At 43.7% G+C, this 23943-nt stretch overlaps 2 protein-coding genes across 13 annotated transcripts in view; one reads left to right on the top strand and one right to left on the bottom strand.

The window, feature by feature from the left end:
* The first annotated feature begins 836 nt into the window (after positions 1 to 836).
* LOC6594328 (cuticle protein 7) lies at positions 837 to 1982 on the top strand. Its single transcript, XM_026994550.1, has 2 exons — positions 837 to 930; positions 1002 to 1982. Exons 1-2 carry the CDS (start codon positions 922 to 924, stop codon positions 1713 to 1715), a joined length of 723 nt encoding a protein of 240 aa, XP_026850351.1. The 5' UTR covers positions 837 to 921; the 3' UTR covers positions 1716 to 1982.
* Positions 1983 to 3934: 1952 nt separating this feature from the next.
* LOC6594323 (dystrophin) overlaps positions 3935 to 23943 on the bottom strand; it is a 177037-nt gene continuing 157028 nt past the window's right edge. For 7 of the 12 annotated variants that reach the window (XM_026994625.1, XM_026994626.1, XM_026994619.1 and 4 more), the window contains 9 exons: positions 7865 to 8124; positions 7581 to 7781; positions 7382 to 7515; positions 6957 to 7315; positions 6498 to 6881; positions 6315 to 6435; positions 5810 to 6252; positions 5455 to 5752; positions 3935 to 4730 (listed from right to left, as the gene is read on the bottom strand). In XM_026994625.1, coding sequence (XP_026850426.1) covers positions 4540 to 4730; positions 5455 to 5752; positions 5810 to 6252; positions 6315 to 6435; positions 6498 to 6881; positions 6957 to 7315; positions 7382 to 7515; positions 7581 to 7781; positions 7865 to 8124 — 2391 coding nt within the window. In that variant the 3' untranslated portion in view covers positions 3935 to 4539. Of the gene's footprint in view, positions 4731 to 4850; positions 5355 to 5454; positions 5753 to 5809; positions 6253 to 6314; positions 6436 to 6497; positions 6882 to 6956; positions 7316 to 7381; positions 7516 to 7580; positions 7782 to 7864; positions 8125 to 13929; positions 15002 to 23943 lie in introns of all 12 variants that reach the window. The other 5 variants (XR_003409393.1, XR_003409391.1, XR_003409392.1 and 2 more) reach the window with 3 other exon arrangements.

The following is a 23943-nucleotide window of genomic DNA, read 5'->3' as shown; positions in this document are numbered from 1 at the left end:
TTAGATATCGAGTGTTTCGGCCTGGCCTGCCTACATCAGCACGTTGACCTTTCGCTTTATTAGGCGGCTATGTTGGCAGGCAGACCCCGACCCCTGTCTTCTCTCTCCCTCTCTCTCTCTCTCTTTCCAGGCACACTCTTAATTCAATTGCGGACACTCTGACCTTTTGCGCATGCGCGCAGCGCCATCGACTGCCATTTCATATGGAGACCCCATAGCCTGTTCTTCTGGGGGCAAACTAATTACCAAAAAAAGAAACAACAAAAGCAAGTCCTAGACCGCTGCCTGTATGATAATTTAACATTTCAATTGTCGTAAAGCGAAATAAATTTTCACATAATTGCCGAAAAGTTGAGGTCCGTCCAAAGGCGGGAATCGGAATCGAAAAGCAGAAAAAAGTGAAAGGGCAAGTGGCTGTGGCTGTGGCTGTAGCTGTGGCTGTGAGTGAGGTCCCTTTAAATGGTTTAGCGGAAGAATAACCTTTCTAAGTCGACACGATAACTGCGCCAAAGTTGAAGCCAGGCACACGATTTGCCAAAGCCAGTGCCAGTGCCAGTACCGCCAGGTGGTGGCACCACCACGCAGACACAGACACCATAAACGACTCCTCGACTTGTTTGTATCTGTATCTGCGCCATGTGCATGATCGCTGAACTTAGTCTTTGGTCTCTGGTCTCTGGGTCTCTGGTTTCTGGTCTGTGGCCAGGTCTCGTCTCTCTTGATCTTAAATTAGTTTATTGCTGGCTGCGCCATGTGAAGCAGGCGACATTTGCCGCCAGTTTTGACTATAAATTGCCAGAACGCCATCCGAGTGTCTGCAGTTTCGGTTACTTCTTCTAAAGCGATTGTTCATCGTTGTCGTCGTCGTTTGGGATCCGAGAGTTAACTGTGGAGGATACCTGTGCCACACAGGACAACGTAATGCTGAAGGTTGGCTCTAGTACTGTGGATTACTCTGTGAAGACCCCCGCTAACCCCAAGCCTCTGTGTGTATCCCTCAGATATTCCTGCTGAGCGCCGTGCTCGGCATTGCCTGTGCTGGTGTCATCGGTCCCGGACCTGGTCCTGGTCCGTACTATGGCGGACATCCTGGACCCGGTCCCGCCCTGCTGCCCTACGGGGGGTATGCCCCGCATCCTGGCCCGTATGCAGCACCCAAGCCTGCGCCCGCACCAGCACCGGAGCCGTACGATCCCGAGCCCAAGTATTCCTTTGGCTATGACATCCACGATGGCTACACGGGAGATCTGAAGAGTCAGCACGAGACGCGGCATGGCGATGTGGTCAAGGGCAGCTATTCCGTAGTGGATCCCGATGGCACCAAGCGCACAGTGGACTACACAGCCGATCCGCATCACGGCTTCAACGCAGTGGTGCGAAAGGAGCCGCTGGCCTACAAGCCTGCCCCTGCCCCTGCTCCAGCTCCTCTGCATCTGGCAGGACCTGCTCACGGACCCATCCCACTCCATCTGGCTGGACCTGCGCCAGCTCCACCTCTACCGCCAGTGCCCAAGGCTCCCCTGCTATCCTATCCTCTGGCTTATAGTCATCATGCTCCAGCTCCAGCTCCAGCCCCAGCTCCAGCTCCTGTGCCCGTACCCGTGGCTGCTCCTGCACACCATTTCCACCCAGCATATCCTGCCCTAGCACACAGTCCGTACGCCCACTATCCAGCACCCGCCCCGGTGGATCCCCACGCCTACTATCATCACTAAACACAGAGACGGTGGCGGTGGCGGCGACTGTTCTGTTCTGTTCTGATCTGATCTGACTTGATTTTCCTTCTATTTCTGCTACTCCGTAACTCTCCGTGCCTCTCTCCTTTGCTTTGCTGCGTTCTTGGTGGTGTAGATTGTCTATATGTCTATAAGGTTTAACCACTAGATCTATGTACATACTATATGCTATCGTTAGTAAAAGATTCTGTAGCGATAAATAGATAAATAATCAAGAGAACAAGAGATCCATTAAAACTCCCTTCTGTTTCTTTAACGCAATTGATGTGTGTTTTATTTATTCTTGTATCGCAATTGTTTTTTTTTTCATATATGTATATGTTATATGAGATATCGTATATATGATATATGGTATGTATAATTATTCCGATTATGTGTTGTATATAAACGTCACCACCATATAGTCGTATGTATTATATGTATAAATGTAGTTCCAATGTATATATCATATCATAATATGTTTTGTTATGTTATGCATAGTACTAGAACAGATTGAAATGTGTGATACGATATCGTGACTTCAAAAAGTTGTCCCTTCTCTCCTCCTTCTCTATTTATTTTTTAGGTATACAATTTAAATACGATTATAGTCCTTAGTTTTGTAATAAACGGTATCAAAAGATAGGTACAATTGAGTCATATGCCTGCTACCCACTAAATTAATTTCGAATCAACGGAAATAGCATTTAGTCGCCGCCAAGCTCTCGGGGCTCTCTCGTTTGTCTATCTGATTGATTTGCTGATCGATGGATCTATAAGATACTTCAACTAAGGGTTTCTTTTGGGGTCTTTAGGCTGAGATACATACCATGGAAAGTGCTGTGCTCTTTAGGGGGTAGGGGCTTGCATTTGGACACAATTTAGCTAAGTATTTGCTTAGAATAAGTTACTATTTTATCAGATATTTCCATATGTTAAATAAGCGGCTAATATAGCTCACAATATACTGTTCATAATTCATAATTTCTTCGTTGATTGTTTGGCTTCCATCCCTAATCCTTCTTTCCCGGGATAATGCATAACTATATATCGTATAAATTGTTTATCATAGACAACCACTTGATAATGATTCCACTGAAGACTATTTTGGGATATGCTTGAATTGCTTTTGCTTCTGATATTTCATTACACATAATATTGTGTATCCGTATAAAAGACTTTTGGGCAAATAAACAAATATAAGTTGTATTCAAAAATGTATTCAAAATGATTAGTAGTTTTTCTTCTGGCAGCTTTTTGGCTATATTCTCAACTCTTAAATTCGTACGAGTACTCCTACAAATTGTATTTCGATCTAGATATATTTGGTATATTATTTTATCGGGTCATATATGTGGGTTTTTTCGACTAATGATTCGATTACGATAGATTAAGCATTCATTGGGTTATTATTGGGTTTTGGTTCATTTGTTTATAACTAGAAACGGAGGGTTTTCATTTATTAAAGTTTGATTGGTGATTGGTTATTGGTAGGACACTCTCTCCTTTAGGATTTGTGGGATTCGAAAATTTAGCTAACTGCATTTTAAAGATACATCATAGCTACACATCTATTCGTATTCTGTATATCTCTAGTAGGTATTATCGTATATAATTCATTCTAGATTTATAGTCTGTTTTTTCTTTTTGGGTTGGAAAATGTTTGAAACCAAATGCTTGATACATGTAAAAGAAGAAGTTCCGTTTCCTAAATCCTGTTCCATATTGTCCATATTTTCGTACTTAATTTCGTTAACTAAAAACGTGTAAATATTTCAAGAGAGATAGAAGTTCAACTAAGTATTGCTATAATATATATTTTAGAAGGTATATTTTTATATGTTGATGTTGTTTTGTGGGTTAAAATGTTACTCTCTTTTGTGGTTATACTCGTATTTGATTGGTAAATTGCGATATTTCTTTCTGAATAGACATCTAAAGTGGTATTTTTGTGGTATTTTTTAAGGTATTTTAATGGTATTTTAAAGCGGTTGCTCGTAGTTCATTATTTAAATTTTTTGTTTAGAATAATTTGACTAGTTTGCAATCAATGGAATGATTCGTTTTATGATAGGATTCTGTTAGATGTTAGAGTTAAGATTAGAAATAGAAAAAGGTGGTCCATTTGGTGATCGTATTCGTGTCAGCATATGATTTGTTTAGGTATCTAGAAATCTACACATCATCAGAAATTAAACTCAAAACAGGACAGGGGGATGTTCAATAATAAGTTTCTTTAATTAAAAACATTTTGCAGCACACACTTTCAGTTAGCACAGATACTAGATAATTAATATTAAATAATATTAAGAGAAATAATACACAAGAACTATCGACTCGACGTGGAGAATAAATAGAGTAGAATAGGAATTAAAAAATTATGAATAAAACTCTGTTGGATTGTACATTTCGAAAGGCTTATTTCATAAGCTTTTCCAAAGTGATATGGTATGGGGTTCTAAGTCGGAAATATTTGAAATTTTATACTCTTTCTTTTAACAATTTCTGATTATGCTTCAGCTATGATATATAGGTTCTTCCCTCCTTCCTTCCATCCATTATTTTTATAGATATATATATATGTAGGGGGTATAGCTTTATGGGGTATATGTATGTATCGCTTAAACCCTAATCTTTTCTGCATTATTTCCAGCTTTCAATATGTATGTATCCTCTCGATATATCGTATATATACTATATATATAGATTTCTGTTGTATCTTTTGCATAACTACTAAAAAGGATCGATCCTCAATCCTCAATCGCATGCATATTTTGTGTATAAATAGGGGACTGTATCCGTATCTTGATTGGATTGATTTCAGTTAAGTATCAAAGGGGTTTTTGCTGCTCTTAAGCTCCACACAGGTCTTCTCCGTCGTCGTTGTTGTGTTTGTGGTGGTGGTGTTGCTGCTGCTCGAAGTCTCCTCTTCATCCTCATCCTCCTGATCCTTCTGGCGGCTGCTGTTCTCCACTTCCTGTTCGGTTATGATGGTCACCAGGCCACTGGCTTTTTCTAAACAAACAAAAACACAGATATTTTGGTATAAGTAAGGTTAATCTTTAAGGACTTTCTGCTGTTCTGCTGCTGCAAAAAATAAGAAAAGACAACACTCATTGTTTTGTAGGGCATTACCGGGCACTGAGATTCTTTCAATCCATTCAACATTTTTAGGTGAGATCTGACCAAATGAGAGCATAAGAATGCAAAAAGCAAGAGAAATATATATTCCAGATTAGAAGAAATCACAATCAACAGTCAAGAAAGCACAACATCAATCACAAACAAATAAAGTTCTAGGAAACATGGAAAAAAACTCGAAAAAAATGAAGGAACCGAAACTTTAAGCAATTTCCGCACCATTCAAGTGCTGCTGCTGCTGTTGATGTTGCATCAGGCTCGAGTGCGGTGGCGGCGGCGGACGTCCGTCGTCGCCCAAATATCCCCCGGACATGTCAATGCCACCATTTCCCGTGAGAGCGCCTCCTCTCTGAGAGTGCTGCTGCTGCTGTTGTTGCTGCTGTTGCTGCTGCTGCTGTTGGTGCAACGCATTCAGTGCCCCACTGAGCTGATGCTGATGATGCTTGGCCGCCAAATGCTGCTGCAGATCGTTTTGGAGTCCTGGCAGCATGATACCCTCTGAGGGTGCGTGTATTATAGCAATCGAAAGGTTAGTCAGAGTCAGGGGGCTGTTCCTAAACCTAATTCTAGTCCTAGTAAAACTCCTTCGATAACTCACTTGAATTGTGATCGTAGTGTCCATTCTGTTGGTTCATCTTGGCCGGGGAGTCCGTGTTGAGCTGCGAGGCTGTGACCGAACGGGTTTGCAGGGTATTCGGCTTCGAGTTGAGTGCAGAGCCCGGGGCACTGGGCAGGCCGCTGCTGGTGGCACTGCTGCCGCCATTCGGCTCGTCCAAGAGCTGTCGCAGACGCTGCAACTGTGCCTCCAGCTGCCGATTGTGATCCTCGAGGATTCGCATGCGCGCCTCCAGGCGACCCTTGTGCTGGCGCAAGAGTTGGGCCTCCGCCATCATGTCCTACAAGAATAAGCGACGATTAGTGGAGATCTTAGAGGGGAGAGGAGGCTATCCCACCTGTCCCTGTTCTCCTTGGCCGCCTCCCAGTCCTCCCGACATGCTGCTGCTGCTGGAATGCTGCATGCCATTCGTGTCGTCTGGGGTGCCGCTCTGCTGTTTGGTGCACAGCTGCTGGTACTCCGCCTGCAGATTGGCATTCTCCTCCTCGAGATCCCGTATGATGGCCTCCAGCTCCTCCCGCTGCTCGGCGTCCATGGCGGCCATCACCTGGACAGGACTCTTTGGGGCACTGCTGCCATTGCTGGTGCCGGGCAGAGCCTGGCAATACTGTGCTATCAGCTGGTGCTCATCGTCGCTGTCGGGCGTCGAATTGGAGCCCGTGCCGCCGTACTCGACCTGCGCGAGCCGTGAGGCATACATCTCCAGGCGTGTGTGCATGTCGCTCTGCAGCTGGTGGGTGGTGTGCTGCGGACTGGGGGCAGGACTCTCCAGGGCATCACCTAAACGATCAGGAAAGGATGTTAGAGTATGTCTGTGGCCTGTGGCTTTGCCCATGGCTTACCCTCGAGGACACTCTGGACGGGCAGGTAGCCCACACGCGGATGCTTCTTAAAGTATTTGCGACTCTTGAATTTGTTCTTCAAAGCGCGCGTAAAGTCGCGCACATCCTCCGTGGAAGTGGTCTGCAGATAAAGGATTATAAATCAGTACAAAACCATGGAATAATCTACAAATATATCTTTACCGCTGTGCAGTATTCATGCATCGGATGCGTTAGCTTGTGGTTCTTGGCATTCCTTCCGAAGAAGAAGCACTTTTGGCACATGTCAAAGTTGAAGCACTTGAGGCAGCGATACCGGAAGCCCACGATCGGATACTCCTTGCAAATGTTGCACTTGGCCTGATGCTTGGCCGCCTCGGCGGCAGCCAGACGATGCAGCACGGGCAGCCACACCAGACTCTGGGGCTCGTGCTGCAGCCAGCCGAGGAAGTGCTGCAGTTCGATGGAGATCTCCTGATTGCCATCGATGGCCTCCTGGGAGATGCCAGCCTGTTCGAGGCACGAACGCACAGAGGGCTCAATGTTGGAGCCACCAAAGGCGGCCACTTCGCCCAGTTGTCGGGGGACCTGTAAAGATCGGGAGCACAGAAGATCGTATTACTACTCGTACTCCCTGGAGGGGGATCCACTGTCATCTCTTACCTGTATGCAGTCGTGCAGCAGGAGGCCCAGTCTTCGTTGATCTGCTCTTCTTTCGGTGTCTGCCACCAGGCGGAACAAGTAGCGATACTTCTCCTCGAGATGCCCCTTGCAGAGCAGCACCAGGCCCACCTTGAAGCTCAGGACACGGATCTGGCCGGTGCGCTGCGAGTCGTAGACATTCAGTATCCAATTGATGGCCAGGTCCAGCATCAGCGTCAAATCAATTTTATCGATTGTCACATAGAGCGAATGCAGCACCGTGGTCATGTCGGGTATATCGATCAGCTTGTCGTTCTGCGCCCTCAGGCCGTGCCGATCGAAGGACTCGCAGGCAGTGGCCATCGTAATCCTATCGAGAGCTACACAAGAAGAAGGAGAACGGTTTTTAGTGAATGTTTTCTGAGTGGAAGATTCTCCGGGCCTACCCAATCTCTTTTGCACAGAACGCAGCTTCATGGCCGTCCTGTAGGCGGAGAAACGTATCTCATTGAGATCCGCCAGGCCCTTCATTAGCTCAATCATATCCGGATGGTCCCAGTGTGTCGTCTCACGTTCGTGGCTATCATTTCAGACATCGTCGTCATTAGGAGGGTTACTCAATCCGTTAGGGACACTGATACTCACTCGATGTAGTAAGGCACATTGGCTGCCGTTGTGGCCCTCTCCCAGGGGGGCTTAACGCTCTGTCCCAGATTCGGTAGCGGTCCAATGGTCCCACTGTTCGATGTGTTCCGTCCATCGTCCCCGTTCTCGTGCGCCTGCTGGGCCCCTGCCGCACAGAGCACCTTCTGGCGCTCATCCATGGCAATTTGCAGGAGTTTCATGCTGCAACGACAACGAAAATCCCTCAATGAACAAGCGACAATCGAAGGATAAAGGGCAGTGCCCCCCCCCTTCCCCGCACTCACCGAGTATTCAAATCCTCCAGCTTTGAGAGGCAGGGCGTGGGCACAAGCACTTGATTCGCCGTGAAAAAGGATTGCTGCTCATTACAGTCGTCCAGAAGGGCACTGGCCGTCGTCATCTTGTCACGCAATCGCTGCAGCTGCTGCATCTGCTCGTTGGCCTCCCCCACGGACACGGGCGACAGCCAGGAGTTCTTTGTCTGCTCGGCCAATGCCACACGGGAGCTCAGATCCTCGAGTATCTTCTGGAATTGACGCATTTTCTGGTGAACGAAAGAAAGAGCACAAAAGGTTTACGAATTAGTTGCGTAATAAAAGAGATTATCTGTGGAGGTAGAGGTGTTTAAAGGGTGGCTACAAATGTATGTTGAGAATTATTCAGATTGTGGGGGAAGCCTTCATTATATGATACACAAATAATCTAAGATTTTTTTTTTTTTGTAATTTCCTGATGAAAATTGCCATCGTTTTGTGACTTATTTTCTTTATTTTTAATCAAAAGGCAAAGGGCATATGTGCCTCAATAAAAACGTTCCTTAAATATTTTTACATATTTTTAGAGCAAATAATAAAAAAAATTAATGTAATATTTAGTGTTTAAGGCTTTTTAAATTACAATTCTAACAAAACTGTAATAAATATGAACATAAAATATTCCCTAAAAAATCCTCCTAAAGTGGAACAATTTTTTATGGAAAAATTGAATATAATTATAACAATAAAATCCTCATAAATTTCCAAAACCAATCTATACTCTTCAAACTTTTAGGTCTATAAAAAATGCATGAAATATTTGCTGTAAATTCTGTAATTTTTCTCAATAAAATAAAAACCTCATAAATTTCCATTAATTTTTGTAGTAAAAAATATTCATTCTATAAAAAAAATTAATCGTAAATCTTCAATCTTTTCCAAGATATAAAGTCTTTAGAAATTGCATAAAATATTTGCTATAATTTTTTTATAAATTTTCTCAATGAAAGTTTCCTTGGAAAAACTTTTTAAAACCCGTAAAATGTATTTATTATGACTGCAAAAGAGATTTGCTTTTCCTCCCTTTCTGTCCGTGGATCAGCCATATATCCTTTACACCTCCCCGTAAATTGCTTCGTTCTTTGCATTAGAGCCAGAACCAGAACTGCCTTTGCCCTGCTTCTGGCCAACATTATAATCCCCTTGACGGGGCCCATAATAAGCCGTTACAGCAGCAACAGGAGCCCCCATCCCCCCTGCCCAGACATAATCGTAATTAAAGTTCTACCAAGGAGAAGGGAAAAGAAGGAGTAGAGAAGGCTGTGCCTCCCAGAAGAGTATCCACAGTCACGTCCATACATACATATATCCTTTGGGGCAGGTCCCTGTGTGTGTGCATGCAAATGAAATGCATTTTCTTGGCTGCTGCTTTCTTCCTTTTCCTTTTTCCCTGCCATTGTCTTGCGGCAAATTAAGTTTTATGCACATGACCAAAGGAAGAGCCAAGAAAATTAAGCCAAAAGGATGCCGCTGGAGCGTAGCAGTGGAGTCATAATAAACAAGTGACAAAAGCTAATTATATATGATTAGGGCTGGTAAATGATGAGCCACTGGGATAGCTCTTTTGTGCAGGATATGGGAGCACTGCTGGAAGAAAGGATTCTGAATAGATGGTTTTGAAAAGATGCTGAATGATCCAATGGGAGCTAAAGATGAATTTCTTTGAAGAGAATACAAGAGATTCATTGCCCAAAAGGAGGGCGAGTAAAATGGTGCTTTGTAGGGAGATCTTTTGCTTAGGAAATACTCGTATTTATTCTCCAGTTCCACATGGATTTCCTGCTCAAGGGTCTGCTTAACGGGTTTCCATTTGATTAGCAAGTTTTCCTTCAGCCGTTGATGGGTTTTTATTCGAATTTTGAAGACCCTTTTCCGGCCTTCTCAAGCCTTGATTGATTCTTTGATTTATTTGGAAATTCCGGCACAGCATATCTTTCCCCTAAAGATTGCACTCTTTTTTATAGGTTTTGCAAATATTCCGAGAATTTCCATCGAAATTCCTGCCTTTTCCCTCCTCTGACTATCCCTCCATCCATCTATCTCTCTATCTATCAAACTATCTATCTATGTATCTAGATATCTATTCATCCATCTATCTCTCTGTCTATCTATCTATCTATATATTCATCTATCTATCCATCTATCTCTCTCATAATCCATCTATCTATCTATCTCTCTATCCATCTATTTCTCTACCTATCTCTCTATAAAACTCCCTCTCTCTCTCTCTCTCTATCGCTCCTCCGGGAATCTGTTATTTTTTTGTCCATGCTGCCTTCCTGCCTCGCAGTTGCATCTTCATTAGCAGTAAAAAGGCTGCTGCTTTCGCGTTACCGTTTATGCTCTTTGCCCTATTGGGGGTAGCCCCCTCTGCTCCCCTCATGGCTCCCCATTTGCTCTCTTCTTTCAGCACTTTTTCCGCTGTGCCAATTTGGTGCTTTGTAACTTTAAACTGGGAAAAGGGAGCACAAGGAGCCCAAGGAGCACAAGGAGCAGCCAGTAGCATGATGCATCCATGAGACGTGCAACAGGAGTCGAGCACAGAGGAGAGCCCAGCAGATGTTGCACACGTTTCATTTAGCCCATTTTCCTTCGGCACTCCCCCCCCCCCTACCCCCTACTCCCTGCCCAGTGCTTGGGAAATTTTCGCTTTTCAATTTTTACCTTTCGCACCCCATTCCGCCTTCCATCCGTCGGGCATCCCCCGTCCCACCGTCCCACCGTCTGGTGTCTGCATTTTCCATTTCCATAAACCGAGCAACAACAACAAGAGGGAAAACTTTCATTGGCTCTGCCTCTGAGCTCTGCTTCTGCTTCTGCTGTGGCATTTTGCATGCAACAAGCACAAATGCATTTTCCTCGTTGCTTCGGCAAAAAGGCAAAAGTTTTTCCCTCAAACCACGCCCCACCCCACCGCCTGCAAGCCCTATACCCTGCTCCTCCTGCCACTCCTTCCACTCCTTCCACTCCTTGCTGTTCTTTCGTTTACTTTATTATTTCATTTAGTTTTCCCTCTCTCTCCCTTTCTCCGCCCTGCAGTTGGCTTTCCCTTCTGTGATGCTTCTGTGTGTAGTTTTTTAATTTAGTTTTCTTCAAGTTTGTGTTTTTGATTTGCAACTTTTCCTTTAGCTTTTCCAGCCTTTAACTCCTCTTGCCCAATGCTGTCTCCTGGCTCCCGCTGCTGCTCCCGCTGCTGCTCCTTCTGCTGCCTTCAGGCTCCTCTGGCTGTTGGGACAGCGTTTATGCCTCATAATGCCAAGCCCCCACATGGGTCCTGTCTGCTGTCTCTCTTTTTTCTCTCTGCGTGTGTTTTTCCCTCTCTCTCTCTCCCCCTCTCTCTCTGTCTGTTTTCCCTCTCTCTCTCTTCTTCTCTGTCTGTTTTCCCTCTTCTTCTTTTTGTGGCTTCTCCCAAGTGACGTCCACTGATGGGGCAATTGTTTCATTGTTTTCTTCATCAACTCTTCTTCTCTTCTCTTCTCTTCGTTTTTTTTTTTTTGGATGCAAATCCTATTTTCTTGTTTTTCTTTTTAGGGGATTTTCATTGGGGGTTGTCTTGAGCCACGGGTTACCAATAAAACTGTGTGGCAGGTGGAAATTCTCATACATTTTCTTAGAAATTGAGTTGTTTTTTTTTTCGGAGCTTAGATGAATTCAAGGCTGAGAGAAAACTTAATTTAGTGTGTTTGAGTTTTTCTTCGAAAACACTTCAAAAACACTCTAAGAATTGCTCCATGCATGAGGCTTTATGTAAAAATAACGTTTACCTTTAGATATCCCTGAATGATCCATAAGTAGAAACAATATTCTAGGACTCCACTTTTATCGGGGGATTGTAAACGATTAAAAATAATTTATAAATGAGAGCTCAAAGATCTCCGTTTTGCTTAATTCCTAATCTGGAAAGATCTTTCATGCCTATCAGACAACGGCTTTAGCTTGGCTTCGCTTGCAAGAACGTTCCTGCATGAAAATCACCCGATAAAGCTCTCTTTGCTTGAGCACATACGAGCGCTGCTGATTTTACATGACTCAAGCCTCCCTCTCTCACTGTCTAGCGACCGCGCTGCTCGTTTTCGTTTCGTTGCGTTTCGGGTGGCTGTGGCTTCGGCTCAACAATGATCGTATGCTCAGCTCGTATGATTTTAATCATGTGCGGTCGGCAGCCAGAAACTTTTTTCGATGGCATTGGTGTGTGTAAAAGGGAACGGTCCTCAGTCGCAGCGCAGCTTATATGCTTATGTATGCGTGTAAAACGGTCCCTCAGTTATTTTGCGGTGCTTTGAGTGAAACGAGGCTGAATTTTGAGTGAATGCCGGTAAATGTTGGTGCATGAGCAAATCAAGAAAGATGTGATTTTTGCAGTTCTCTGATGCCTGCATCCCTGTTCTCTAATTGATTTCATCTGCTAAAATTTTGCTGCTATATTTTGGGTTATTGAATGGCATTACAGATCCCTTGTTTTGCAATTGAAAATTTTACCCCTCCCTTTTATTTCTTTTATCATTTCACCTGCACATAATTGCTGGCCCTTTTCCCCCAACCAACCGCCTCATCGCCTACCCCTCCTCTTTTAATATTCCAGTGCTAATGAGGCGTACACATAATTTGCCCCTGCACTGTACTGCAGCACAGCTCCTTCCTCTCCCCACTCTCCTCTGTTTCTTTTGTGTGCGTATTTTCTCTTTATTTTTTTCTAATTAGCAGCCACAAAGGCTCCACTGGAGCCTGCTCCCAATTCGCCGTCGTCCATTGCATCGAGGCAGCAATCAATAATTTGATGTTTACAATAAATATGCAACACACTCTGCCGCACGTTTCCAACTGCCTCTGTTGCAGCAGCTCCTTTAATTAGTGGCAGGCAAAAAGCCAACCAAGTGGTCGCCACCGCCGTCGCCGCAACAAAGAGACAAGAAAGCTGTTTGCCATCGAAGTCTCATTATGGAAGGCAGCAGGAGGGAGAGGGGGAGGGAGGGTGGTACAGTGGGCGGTGGGTGCCACTGATAACAGGGGCAATGCACTTTTAAAGCTGCCTCCTTGGGAGAGAAGAAATGTCGTTGGGAAAAAGGCAGCGGCAAGAAGAGTTTAATCAACGAAGGCAAAGTCCATGCAACATTCATGCCGCTGTGTGTGGGGCAGGCAGGGAATCCTTGTAAGGTCTTTAGGCCCCCTATTTGCCCCAAAGTTGTTGGCAGGCGTCCGTCTACTTAAAAAGTGCAACACTGTGAAATGTAATACCTTTTTCCTTTCCCGTTTCACGCCCCCATAACAATTCCTGGCCACATCCCCACCACCCCCTGGGGGAAAAGTTGGTTAAATAAAGAAAAAGCTGTCGCCATATTTTCTATGGCATCTGCGTTGCTTATTAAAAACGCAGCCTTTGTGGCATGCCTCCTCTGCCTTCTGCCCCCTCTAGGGGAAAAGCGCTGTGCCGCTGTGTGTGTGCGCTTCTGATGGAAAGCTTTCATTTCTAATTGACAGTTTGAAGGGTTAAGGATTGATTTCGGAAACGGGAATGTCCCTAGTTCTTGGCGAAAAGGATCCTTCTAGGGGTTGAGGGGAGGTCCCCAGCTAAACAGAGATTTCCGCCCTTCTCTCGCTCTCTTTGGATACCCCTCAGCCTCTTTGTGTTGCTCTCTTTTTTGCCCCATAGCCATGGCTATGCCTCTCTCTTTGAGTGTTTCCGCCCCCTTGGACTCCATTGAAGCGCGAAACGGAAACGGAAATGGAAATGGAAATCCTTTGCAGGAGCGTCATTAATTAATTGAAATTGCAAGTGAAACTCAAAGAGACAGGTACAGAGGGAGAGCAAAGAGGAAAGAGAGAAGGGGGCGAAAAGCCAGTACGAGAGAAACAGGAAAAATGCTGGTATTTTTTGTATTTAAAATCACTCTGTAAAAACAAAATGAATCAGATTTTAAAGGGAATACAAAATTAATGAAAATTCAATGAAAATTCGTTGAAATACCCCAAAACTTCAGTCAAGTAACCCTAATATTACAAGCCACCAGTGTAAAACCTTTAGCCAAGACACAAACCTCATTTTCATCGCGCAATATGCCCACAACCTGGAGGAACATGCGTTCCGCATCGTTCTGTGGATCGTAATTCGAATAGGTGTCGTCCACCAGTGTAATATCGCCGAGACGGCAGTGTAGCTGCTCCTCGGACGAAGACGAGTACAGCGACAACATGTTGCGTCGACGTTCGTTGGCAACAAGTTCGACGGCAGAGACCGCTGCCGTATGATCTGCTGCTGCGTCTGTATGATCTTCGTCGGCGCAACCGCTGCTGCTGCTCAAATGCGAATAGCTAAGGCTCAACTGGCTGCTCTGCTGCTCCAGCTCTTCCTCGTCCTCTTCGTCCTCCTCCTCCTCATCGTCATCATCGTCGTCGTCGTCTGGTTCGAGTTCGTGTTCCAGTTCGGTGCCGCCCGTGCCGCTGTCGCCGCTCTGCGAACTGGCTTTGGCCGTCGTCGTTTTGTTTTTGTTTTTGGTTGGAACTCCTCCTGCCGCTGCCGCGGCTCCTACTCCTCCTGCTCCCGTGACTCCAAGATTCACGACAATCATGTGCGAATCCCCGCTGCTGCTGCTGCTGCGACTGCGACGCTTCATCGAACGGAAGGGTGCCAGTAGGCGGCGTCGTGTGCTGCCCGTGGGCGTGGCATAGGGGGGCAGGAGCTCGATGCGCGGGGCCCCAGCATAGCGTTCCAATGACCTTGACTTGCCAGTCTCTCCATTGCTGTAGATCAGGGCTCCCCCTGGTCCCCCTCTCCCTCCGCCTCCTCTGCTGATGTGAGAGTTCTCAATAATTTCGCCCGCCTCATCGCTGGAACTGATCGCCGCAGAAGCACCAACAGTCGCTGTTGCCGTTCCGCTGCCTGGAAACAGTCGCATCCTGAAATAGTGTTGCCTCCTGTGGATGCTGGAGTTTTCTTGTTCGAATGTTGTTTTGGTTGGTTTTTTTTCTTGCTTGAATGTTCGCTAGAGTTAATTAATCTTTCTTTATGCAGATTTCAGGTTTTCCTTCAGCATCGTTTTAGGGCACATTCTTGCGTAATGAACGGGGCTGCGTTCTCTGCGCTCCTCAGATCTTCTCTGTGTCGTTTATCTATTTATAAGAACCGGTTACACAGGATTCACTTCACTCTTTTACATTTGGGATTATTTTTAGTACGTTTTTCACTTGATTTCACTTGATTTTTCTTTGCAAATATGACATGCGGCACGCCCCACACCACCCCACACCGCTTGGGGCCTATGAATACCCAAACAAATACAAATACAAGGAAACACTTCAACAAATACTTCAAATGTGTGACGCGAGTCAATAAGCCACTACATTACGCCGAAATTTTCCCAAGGAATCTGTGTCTGTGCCTCTGCCTCTTCCCCTTTCACTCTCCTAATTTCCACCTAATTTGGAGCCCACGCCCCTGACAAATATGGACATGTGTACACTGGGAGAAACATAACTCATTTAAGTATAATTTCGTCTAACTTTTGATACACTTAAGCGCTTAATAAAGGTATATTTATGGCACTATTCCTAAATATTCCATAAATAAAAATATGCTACTAAGTAGTCCGAAAGAAATATCCATCGGAAAGCCCAGCGAACATCCTCAAAAATGCCTTATACCATTTGAACCTTCTTTTTTTCTCAGTGTATACGTTAATTATCCCTCGAACATCTCTTGAAAATTGTTTGTCAAGCAAAAAGGTTGATTTAACTGCATTCTGTTTGCATTTCTGCCCTATCTACCTGTCCCTCTCCCTCCCTCTCTCTCTCTCTGTTTGTATGAGTGTGTAAATTATGTTGGGCAACATTTACTTATAGATAAGACCCCACTCCCACTCCACCACTTCACCACTCCCCACTCTCTAACCACTCGAATGTGTTTCAGTTAAGATATTTATGGTCTTGTCTTCATTCTGTTCTGTTCTTCCAGAGAGACAGACAGGCAGGCCCCTGACATTGTTGGGGATCCACATAACCATCCGATGATGATCTGGAGAATGAGGTGCGATAGGGGGAATGGGAGAGGTGTTTGTTTTTGGGAAAAGCCAATAAAAAAGTGGGATAGGTTAGTGGAACAACGATGGTAGTGTAGTACGGCTGGCAGACCAGACTGAAAGGGAACTTGGTTTCCAGAACTCTGAGACTTGGGGGATCTATGGGACTAGGAGTAGGAGAACTGTGAGATCTAGAAGAACTCGAAGAGTTGGGGGATCTATGGGGGTAGCAGTACCTTCTACAAATAAGCCCTAAAAAGGGAGAAGTCGTGAAAACTAACAGGTGTCTTTTCTTTAAAGAATATGTATATTTGAACAATCTCTATAGGCCCTCGAAGATTTCCTGCTTTGAAAGTATTTCTTTAATTTTTTTTTTAGAGACTATAGGACTATGATTTCGCAGTTGGATTTTGATCATTAGTTCTGGAAATATCTGAAGTATTTTCAAGTATTTTCGTGTGCAAACAATCTAAGAGTCAAGTCTTTCCCTAAATCATTTTTGTATAGCAAATTCTTGTGTATTCCCATAAGAAAACTTTCCAGTGGCACAGACCCAAAGAACTTTAAGCCCCTCAAGACTTTAGTTTTGTTTTTCGGGTTCAAAGGAGAATGTTCGAGACCCCGTTCTCGTTCTCAATACGGGAGTACGTGTAGTCCACAGTACAGTCCACTCTCCAGAGCATAATACTAAGCAATGACCCCGCAAAAAGACAGAGAGAAAAAAACCCAAAGAAAAACAAAGAACAAGCCTCAAAAAATAGATGACATTTCAGAAGCAAAAAAGAAAATAACCAGCGGGAAAAACTGGAAAAAAAACAACAACAGAAACAAGAGGAAAGGAAAGGGCTTTGCTTTTGCTTTGTGGCGGCGAAGAGAAGCAAAGTACGAGGTAGACGAAAGCTCATTAAAAATTCTGAGCGGTAAAGCAAAACAAAGTTTTAAATAAAGTCAAAAGAGGTGAGGGAGGGGAAGGAGAGAGAGAGAGAGAGAATGGAAGGAAGGGAAGGAGAGGTACAACAAAAAACTAACAAGCGATTGACAGACAAGAGAGACCGAAAGCCGCCGCGAAGAAGAAGATGAGTGGTGGTCGTCAGACTCAAGAAGGGGGGGAGGGGCGGTAGGAGGGGAGAAAAGAGTAAAAGAGAGAGAGAGGGAGAGGGAGAAGGTAATGCCGGTAATGACATTGTAACGGTATTTATTACAACATTACGACGAATGACAAGTGTCTAATTAGTAGAAGCAACATTCCGCCATTCCATGCCTCTCACTCTCTCTGGATTTCTCTCCCTCCCTCTCTCTCTCTCTCTCTCTCTCTCTCTTTGGCTTTGCATAAATTTTGTTTTTCCATTGATTGATGTCCATTTTTTCGCTTATTCTGCGGCAGGAGAGTCTCTCTAATTGGAAATGCAGCAAGCCGGAAAATATTTATGCCACAAGAGCAGGGCAGGCGAAAAAAAAAACCAAATCAGAGAATTGCATTACGGGTATATGTGTATATGAATATTATTGTTAAATGCATTACGAAATATGGAAAGAGAGAGAGGGAGAGAGGAGAGTAAAAACTGTAGAGAGAGAGAGCGTATGATGGTTGCATTTCAATTTGATTGATGTACTTTGTTCTCGTACGTGAGGGAAATCCCCAATGAATTTCATTATAATTTTCACTTTTTTTTCACTCATAGCCATACCCTCCACCCCTCCAGCCTTCTCCACAGAGATTACATTCATCGCTGACTGGCATACGGAATCCCATCCATCCATCCATCCATCCATCCATCCATCCACAGTCCCCACCTCCCATCGAATATGAATTGATATTGATAGAATGTCCCCCAGCCCCCCACGACTGATGTGGAATGCATTTGTTATTGCCTTTTGGATATGCAAATGTTTTCGTTTTTCCAGCAAAAAGAACAAAAAAAAAATAAAAGAGATGATAGATACAGATACAGATATTTCATAATAATTCCAATGTGCAACAGATTGAAAGAGACAGATAGAGAGAGGGGGCGAGAGCGAATCAGCGTCAGGCTGCAGTTTTAATGGATAATTGCAAGGGGGATTACATTGTATAAGGGGGATTATTACATATTATACATGGTCACTGCATAGGGAATTAGGGATGCGTATGAGTGGCATGTGGCATAGGGGATGTGTATGTCTAAGGCATCTAGAAAATATGGAAAATTATTGTAGAGTTTGGTTCCCATTTCCTCACAGAAATAAGCGGAATATGCGAAGTATTATACAGAAAATCGATACATTTTACGATTTTCATTACTTTTTATCAATAAAAATCCCTTATTGGGATAAAATCGTTCCTGTCTATCTTTGGAAAACTGTAATTAATTTCTATCGATAATTTTATCATATATGATTTTTGATATCGACATTTCCATTATATATCATTTCAAATATCATTTATTCAAGCAAATCTCATCTCTCCCTATTATTGGCCACCATCTCAAAGCTACATCTATCGATAGTTCCATCAAATATCATGTTCGATAAGTAAATAACATTCCTTAATTCAGTTAAACGACTTTTCCCTATCTTTTCCATCCATCAAACCATATATTTAATGATTCGCAACACAAAAACACATCAAATGAATGTTCAATCTGCATATCAGTTGAGGCAAATCAAAATCTATTGTATATTTTCACTTTCAAGCTCTGTGTTTGCCAAAAACCCGAAAACCCAAAAACCCAGCACTAATCCCCCATTCGAGGCACATGCGAGGGGTCCCAACATTTAACAGACTTTTTTTCGTGTCGGCGGGGATCCAAAAACAGCAAATAAATCACCTTAAAAGGCAAAGCGGAACCCCAGCTCAAAAAAGAAATCCGTTTACCTGCTGGCACAAAAACATAGGCAGTACCTATACATAACATATATATCTATAATTCCTATAGACTCTCGCCTATATAAGCCATTATTTTGTGTTATCAACAAACCAAACTAATTAGGTTTTCGAAAGAGAGAGAGAGAGAGTGTCTCTCTCCGCCCCAGCGGATGGTCCCCCACCCAAAAATACTCGCAAGCGAAACAAAGGGTTCCGCTGGAGCTCCTAAAAAACAGATCTGCAGAATTATGGTGGAACCAACAGCTGAGTCATGCACAGGCTGCGTGAAAATGGTTCAAACAATAAATCAAAAGCGTCACGAATCGTAGATCAGAACTGCCCCCAAGCCCCCTCCCCCCGTCAATCGGGGCACCCCCCTCAGGCGTTTCAAACACGTGCTTAAGATAATTGCAATTTGATTGAAGTCGTGGTTCCAGTCATGAATTTCTGAGCAAAAGAGACCCAAAACCCAAGCGAAAAGTCATTCAACTTTTCGGAATACAAATAAATTCTGAAAAAAAAACCGAATACGAATCATGCCCAAGCCTCGTATCTGACGGATTAAAGAACCGGAAATTTCAGCAAATGGAAAAAAATTAAAAAAAAAAGCAAAAGTGCATTATGCGACGCTCCCTCCTGCTCTGGAGGGGCCTTTGTTTAGCCCTCGTTTCGCTCTGTTTGGTTTTTACTGCATTTTTCACATGGGGAAATCCCCATCTAAGAGTCTCCCCCCTCTGTCCGTCTGTCTGTCTGTCTGGAGTTCTCGAGTGGCCTCCGACCATGAATAATTTTCCACTCTGTGATTGTCAAATCCCCCGAACCCAAGCTTATACAAAATGCTAAACAAAAGGGAAATCTTTTGTCTGTTGCGTGGGCGAAACATTTGTCGACGGTCTCGTCTCTTTAATGGCCTTTTCCTATATTCAAAATATATCAACAGATACTCGTAGTAGATAGATGGCCATGAGATAAGGTTCTTGGTCTCTCCAACTAATGATTGGACTGGAGTTTCACTCCACCAAAAGCTTGGATATGTGATATTCGATCTGGGAACAGAAACATTTGTTGGGGAATTGATTGCAGGTTTTATTGGGTTTTGGGGAGTGGATGAAATTAGGTTGGAAAAAGTCTTTTGGATGGGGCAAAAAGCTAAATTTTTATGTGGCAATTCGTACTTTATTTTTGCAGATTTTTAGGTTCTCAGGAATTGTTGTTCACTAAGAATTTAGAGGCCTGTAAAGCTTGATATTCTGTGGATTCTGGTGAGCAGAAAAAGGTAGAACAGAAGAAGACCTTATACAATCAGGAAATACCACGATCTAGAACGATTTGTACCGATCTTGAACGATCTTGAACGATCTGAACTGATTTGGAACGATCTGAAATGATCTGGAACGATCTGAACTGATTTGGAACGATCTGAAATGATCTGGAACGATCTGATTCGATCTGTATGGATCTGGAACGATCTGTATGGATCTGAAACGATAGGAATGATCTGAAAGGATCTAGAACGATATGAAAGGATCTGGAATGATCTGGAGCGATCTGTAACGATCTGGAACGAACTGAAAGGATCTGCAACGATCTCGAACGATTTAAACGATTTGAAAGGATCTGCAACGATCCATAAGCTATCAAGAGCTTTTTTACAATATCTGGAGAACGATCCTCTTGAAAGTTTCGATCTTCTATTAAGAGCCTTCAAATATTGAGAGAGATATAAGATCTCCTTAAGATTATACTCTCTGGAAAAGCATATCTTAGAATGGATCTTTTATTTGATCTTGGGAGGGATATATAGATGGATCTACTTATAGATGAATCTATTGGTGGATTCAATGGATGTCTCTTTGATTATATATGTTGATAGATCTAGGAATGTAGCTATGGATGTTTCTATAGGCGGGTTCATGTGTAAATCTATGGATACGTCGATGGATAAATGCATCTGCAGATGGTTTTATGAAGAGATCTTTGGTCGGATCTACAGGTGGACTAATGGGTAGTTTGATGGACACATCGACTACTAAATGCATCTGTAGATGTTTCTTTAAAGAGATCTGTAAGTGGATCTATAATTCCACCCATGAAAATATCTATCATCTGAGTCATGGCCACATCTTTTAGGAGATCTATGGAAAGGCTCAATAGATCACTCAAAATCTATGGTATTAATGGATTCTATTCTTCTAAGAGCACCATTTTATTCTGTCGGTAGCGCAAAGCCCTTCCAAAAACCGCTCAACATTTATCTCGAATTATTTGCTTGGCTTCAAAGTGGCGGCCAAATAAAAATTGCATGCGTCATGCGTGTGCAACCAAATTGAAACCACAAAAGTCACTCCCAAGGCACGCCCCCAAAAACGTCAACCATGTGGGGCATGCCCCAAACGGACTGGGACATTCTATGTGGCGTTGAAAAATGATATCAAATTTGTATTTTGCAACAAATAAACTTCAAACTACGGGAATGGCAGCATTTGGGGCACAGTCTGTGGCAGGCAGGCGGCAAAAGAAATACAGCGGCCGGAAAAAAGAGTTTTTTTCTGATGGCCAGACGACGACTATGGACTTGGCCCGAAAGAAGTACTAGATGGGGCTCTGGATGGGGATGTGGCTGCCCCATGGCCATGGGCATTCCTTTAGCAATAAAAGTCAAGTCCGTCGCGAGTGCCGGGCGACATGGAGCAAAATTTATCACAAGGCAAATGATCAAAACAAGGCATCCATTGAGAGTCCCCGTCGTCGTCGTCGTCGTCGTCGTCGTCGTCTCTCTCTCTTTGGTAGACCGCCCCGAAGCCAGAGGCAGAGGGCGTGGCCACCAAAACGAATTTTCCTTAGTGGGTGGAAAAGCTCTCCTTGGGATTCAATTGTTCAGCAGAACGAAGGGGAAGAGGAGCGAAGAAAACCATGTCTTGAGGCGCAAAATAACGTGGAAAATTTACAAGATGTTTTCGATGCGATAAATAAAGTTGCAAATGTTGCAAATGTGAACTGCATCTGCACCAGGCATGCCCCACCCGCCCCACCCGCCCCATCCTCCTTTGCCACGCATTTCTACAAATTGAAGGAAGGAAGGAAGGAAAGGAAGCTCTTTCTTTCTTTGTGTGCGTTTCTTTCTTTTTGTCTTCTTTGGATTGCGGCTTAAGCTGGAAACTGGTTCAAATTCTGTGTGCCACCAGCCACCAGCCACCAGCCAAAGGAGAGCTTTAAGACATGTTTATTGGCCATTGCACATCGGTGGCACAGGCTCCAGTCGGCGGAGCTCTAGTCGGGCTTTAAATGTGGGTTCCTGAATCTTTAGCAGCATCTGCATCTGATTCGCATTTGGATTCTGTGTCTGTGTGTGGTCTTTGGATTTCAAACAAATTGATGGGAAAATTCGGCCTGGGTTTGTGCGTGGTTTCTGCGAACAAGGGCTTGCGGGTTGTATTTTCCACAAGTTTTTGGATTTACGGGGAAATTTAAATGAAAGGGAAAGTTGGGTCGGAGGTATGGTTTGATTCTGGTTTAAATATTAAGAGAAATATGTATTTTGTAGCTGTTTTAAAGGATTCATAAGACTTGGGGATGGTTTTCGGAGACCTTAACTGGAAAATAATCTAAGAATCTATAATGTAAATATAGACTATAGATCGCCGGATCTCCTTCATAGGGCTATAATTTGACGACTTTCCCAAAGAGGAAACCCTCAGCCTTGAAGCAATGCCAAGGCTAATGAGTTCCTGTAGGAAATTCAAAGGATTAAACAATCCTGAGGATGGATTAACAATGAAATTCCTTTCTTTCCAAACAAATAATTCCTTTTTTACTTCAAATTTCTAAAAAAGGCACAGAAAAGGCTGTGGGGCTACCAAATGTTCCAGGAAAATATTATTTCTTGGGCGAAAGCCTATTTTAAAGCTATTTTCCCTATATAAAAGCCATCGTGTGAGTATTACTAAAACCTTATATTTCAATATTCTTTCCTACAAACCATCTATCCTCTACATTTCATAGCTTTCTCTACGTTTTTTCCACCTCTAGTAAAATAACTTCCTTTTTCCACCTCCCAAAGAACAAAAAGACTCGAAATCCAATCCCAAAATCCTCAAGAACAGCCAAAAAAAAGTGTAATTTTCACAATGAAATTTTTATGGCCTGGCATTTGGATTAATAATAAATGCCGCACACCATTTGGTGGCACTGCCACTCTCTTGTACGATTTGTGTGGCAAATGTTTATGGAAGGAATAATTTTTGGGGAATATTTAATGTCCCCCCCCCCACAGTAGAGAGGGTGAAAAAGTAGTTGAGAAACTTTTGAGAGTTCAGGCAGCAGCCATTAAAGATCCTGTGACCCCGTAATCTATTCAATTAGAAGGAACCACAGGATGACCACACAGCAGGACCAGAGGAGAGTCAGAACTTTGAAGGAGAGAATTTTCCAACAGGAACAGGTCTAGAGGTAGTACGTGAGCATGTGGGGCTGCCATTGTTTGTGAAAATTATTTTATAATCATTTTATCACATTTTCCAAACACACAGCAGGAGAAAAGGCTGCCAGGAGCAGCCAGCATCCCATCTAAAAACTTTCAATGGCACACCTGCTGCTGCCGTAGATCCTATCGGAAAAGCCAGACATGCCTCCACCACAAAAGACTCAAAGGATATGCACGTGTGTGTGTCTCCAGAATCTTCATTTTCCTCTTAGACAATGACAAAAATGAAGGATAATAGATAAAATTAAGTGCAACTGCAGCAGACAGCAGACAGAAGCCACAAAATGCGGCATGGGGGCAGGCAGGTTGGGGGGGCAAGATGACTTTATTGTCGCCTTTTGTCAATCGATGCCAAGAGCCCCCCAAAGCAACCCCCAATCTAAACCCAAGTCCCGGGCCACGAGCCAGAGGCCAAGTCATGGATGCCATTAATAAAATGCATTCAATTGGCTTCTGCCTCCCTGCCGCCTCGAGTGTCGCCTCCTTTGGCCATTTTCCAGTAAAACGTTTAGTGAAAATTGTTGAACAAACATATCGCATAATAAAAAGAAACTTTCCTTCCCGATTGCGAGTTATTATTATGGCTTTCAAGAAGAGAACAAGCGAAATTCCTAGACACATTTTCAGGGGAATTTGGACGGAAATCAGGGTCTAAGGAGTCGTTAGTCGGTAGCTCTATTCGGCTGTTAGTTGTTTTATTGTATAACGC

The sequence above is a fragment of the Drosophila persimilis genome, unplaced genomic scaffold (assembly GCF_003286085.1).
Source record: "Drosophila persimilis strain 14011-0111.01,24,50 unplaced genomic scaffold, DperRS2 tig00003933-arrow-pilon, whole genome shotgun sequence".
NCBI lineage: Eukaryota > Metazoa > Arthropoda > Insecta > Diptera > Drosophilidae > Drosophila > Drosophila persimilis.
This window is presented reverse-complemented; position numbering and strand designations above follow the sequence as displayed.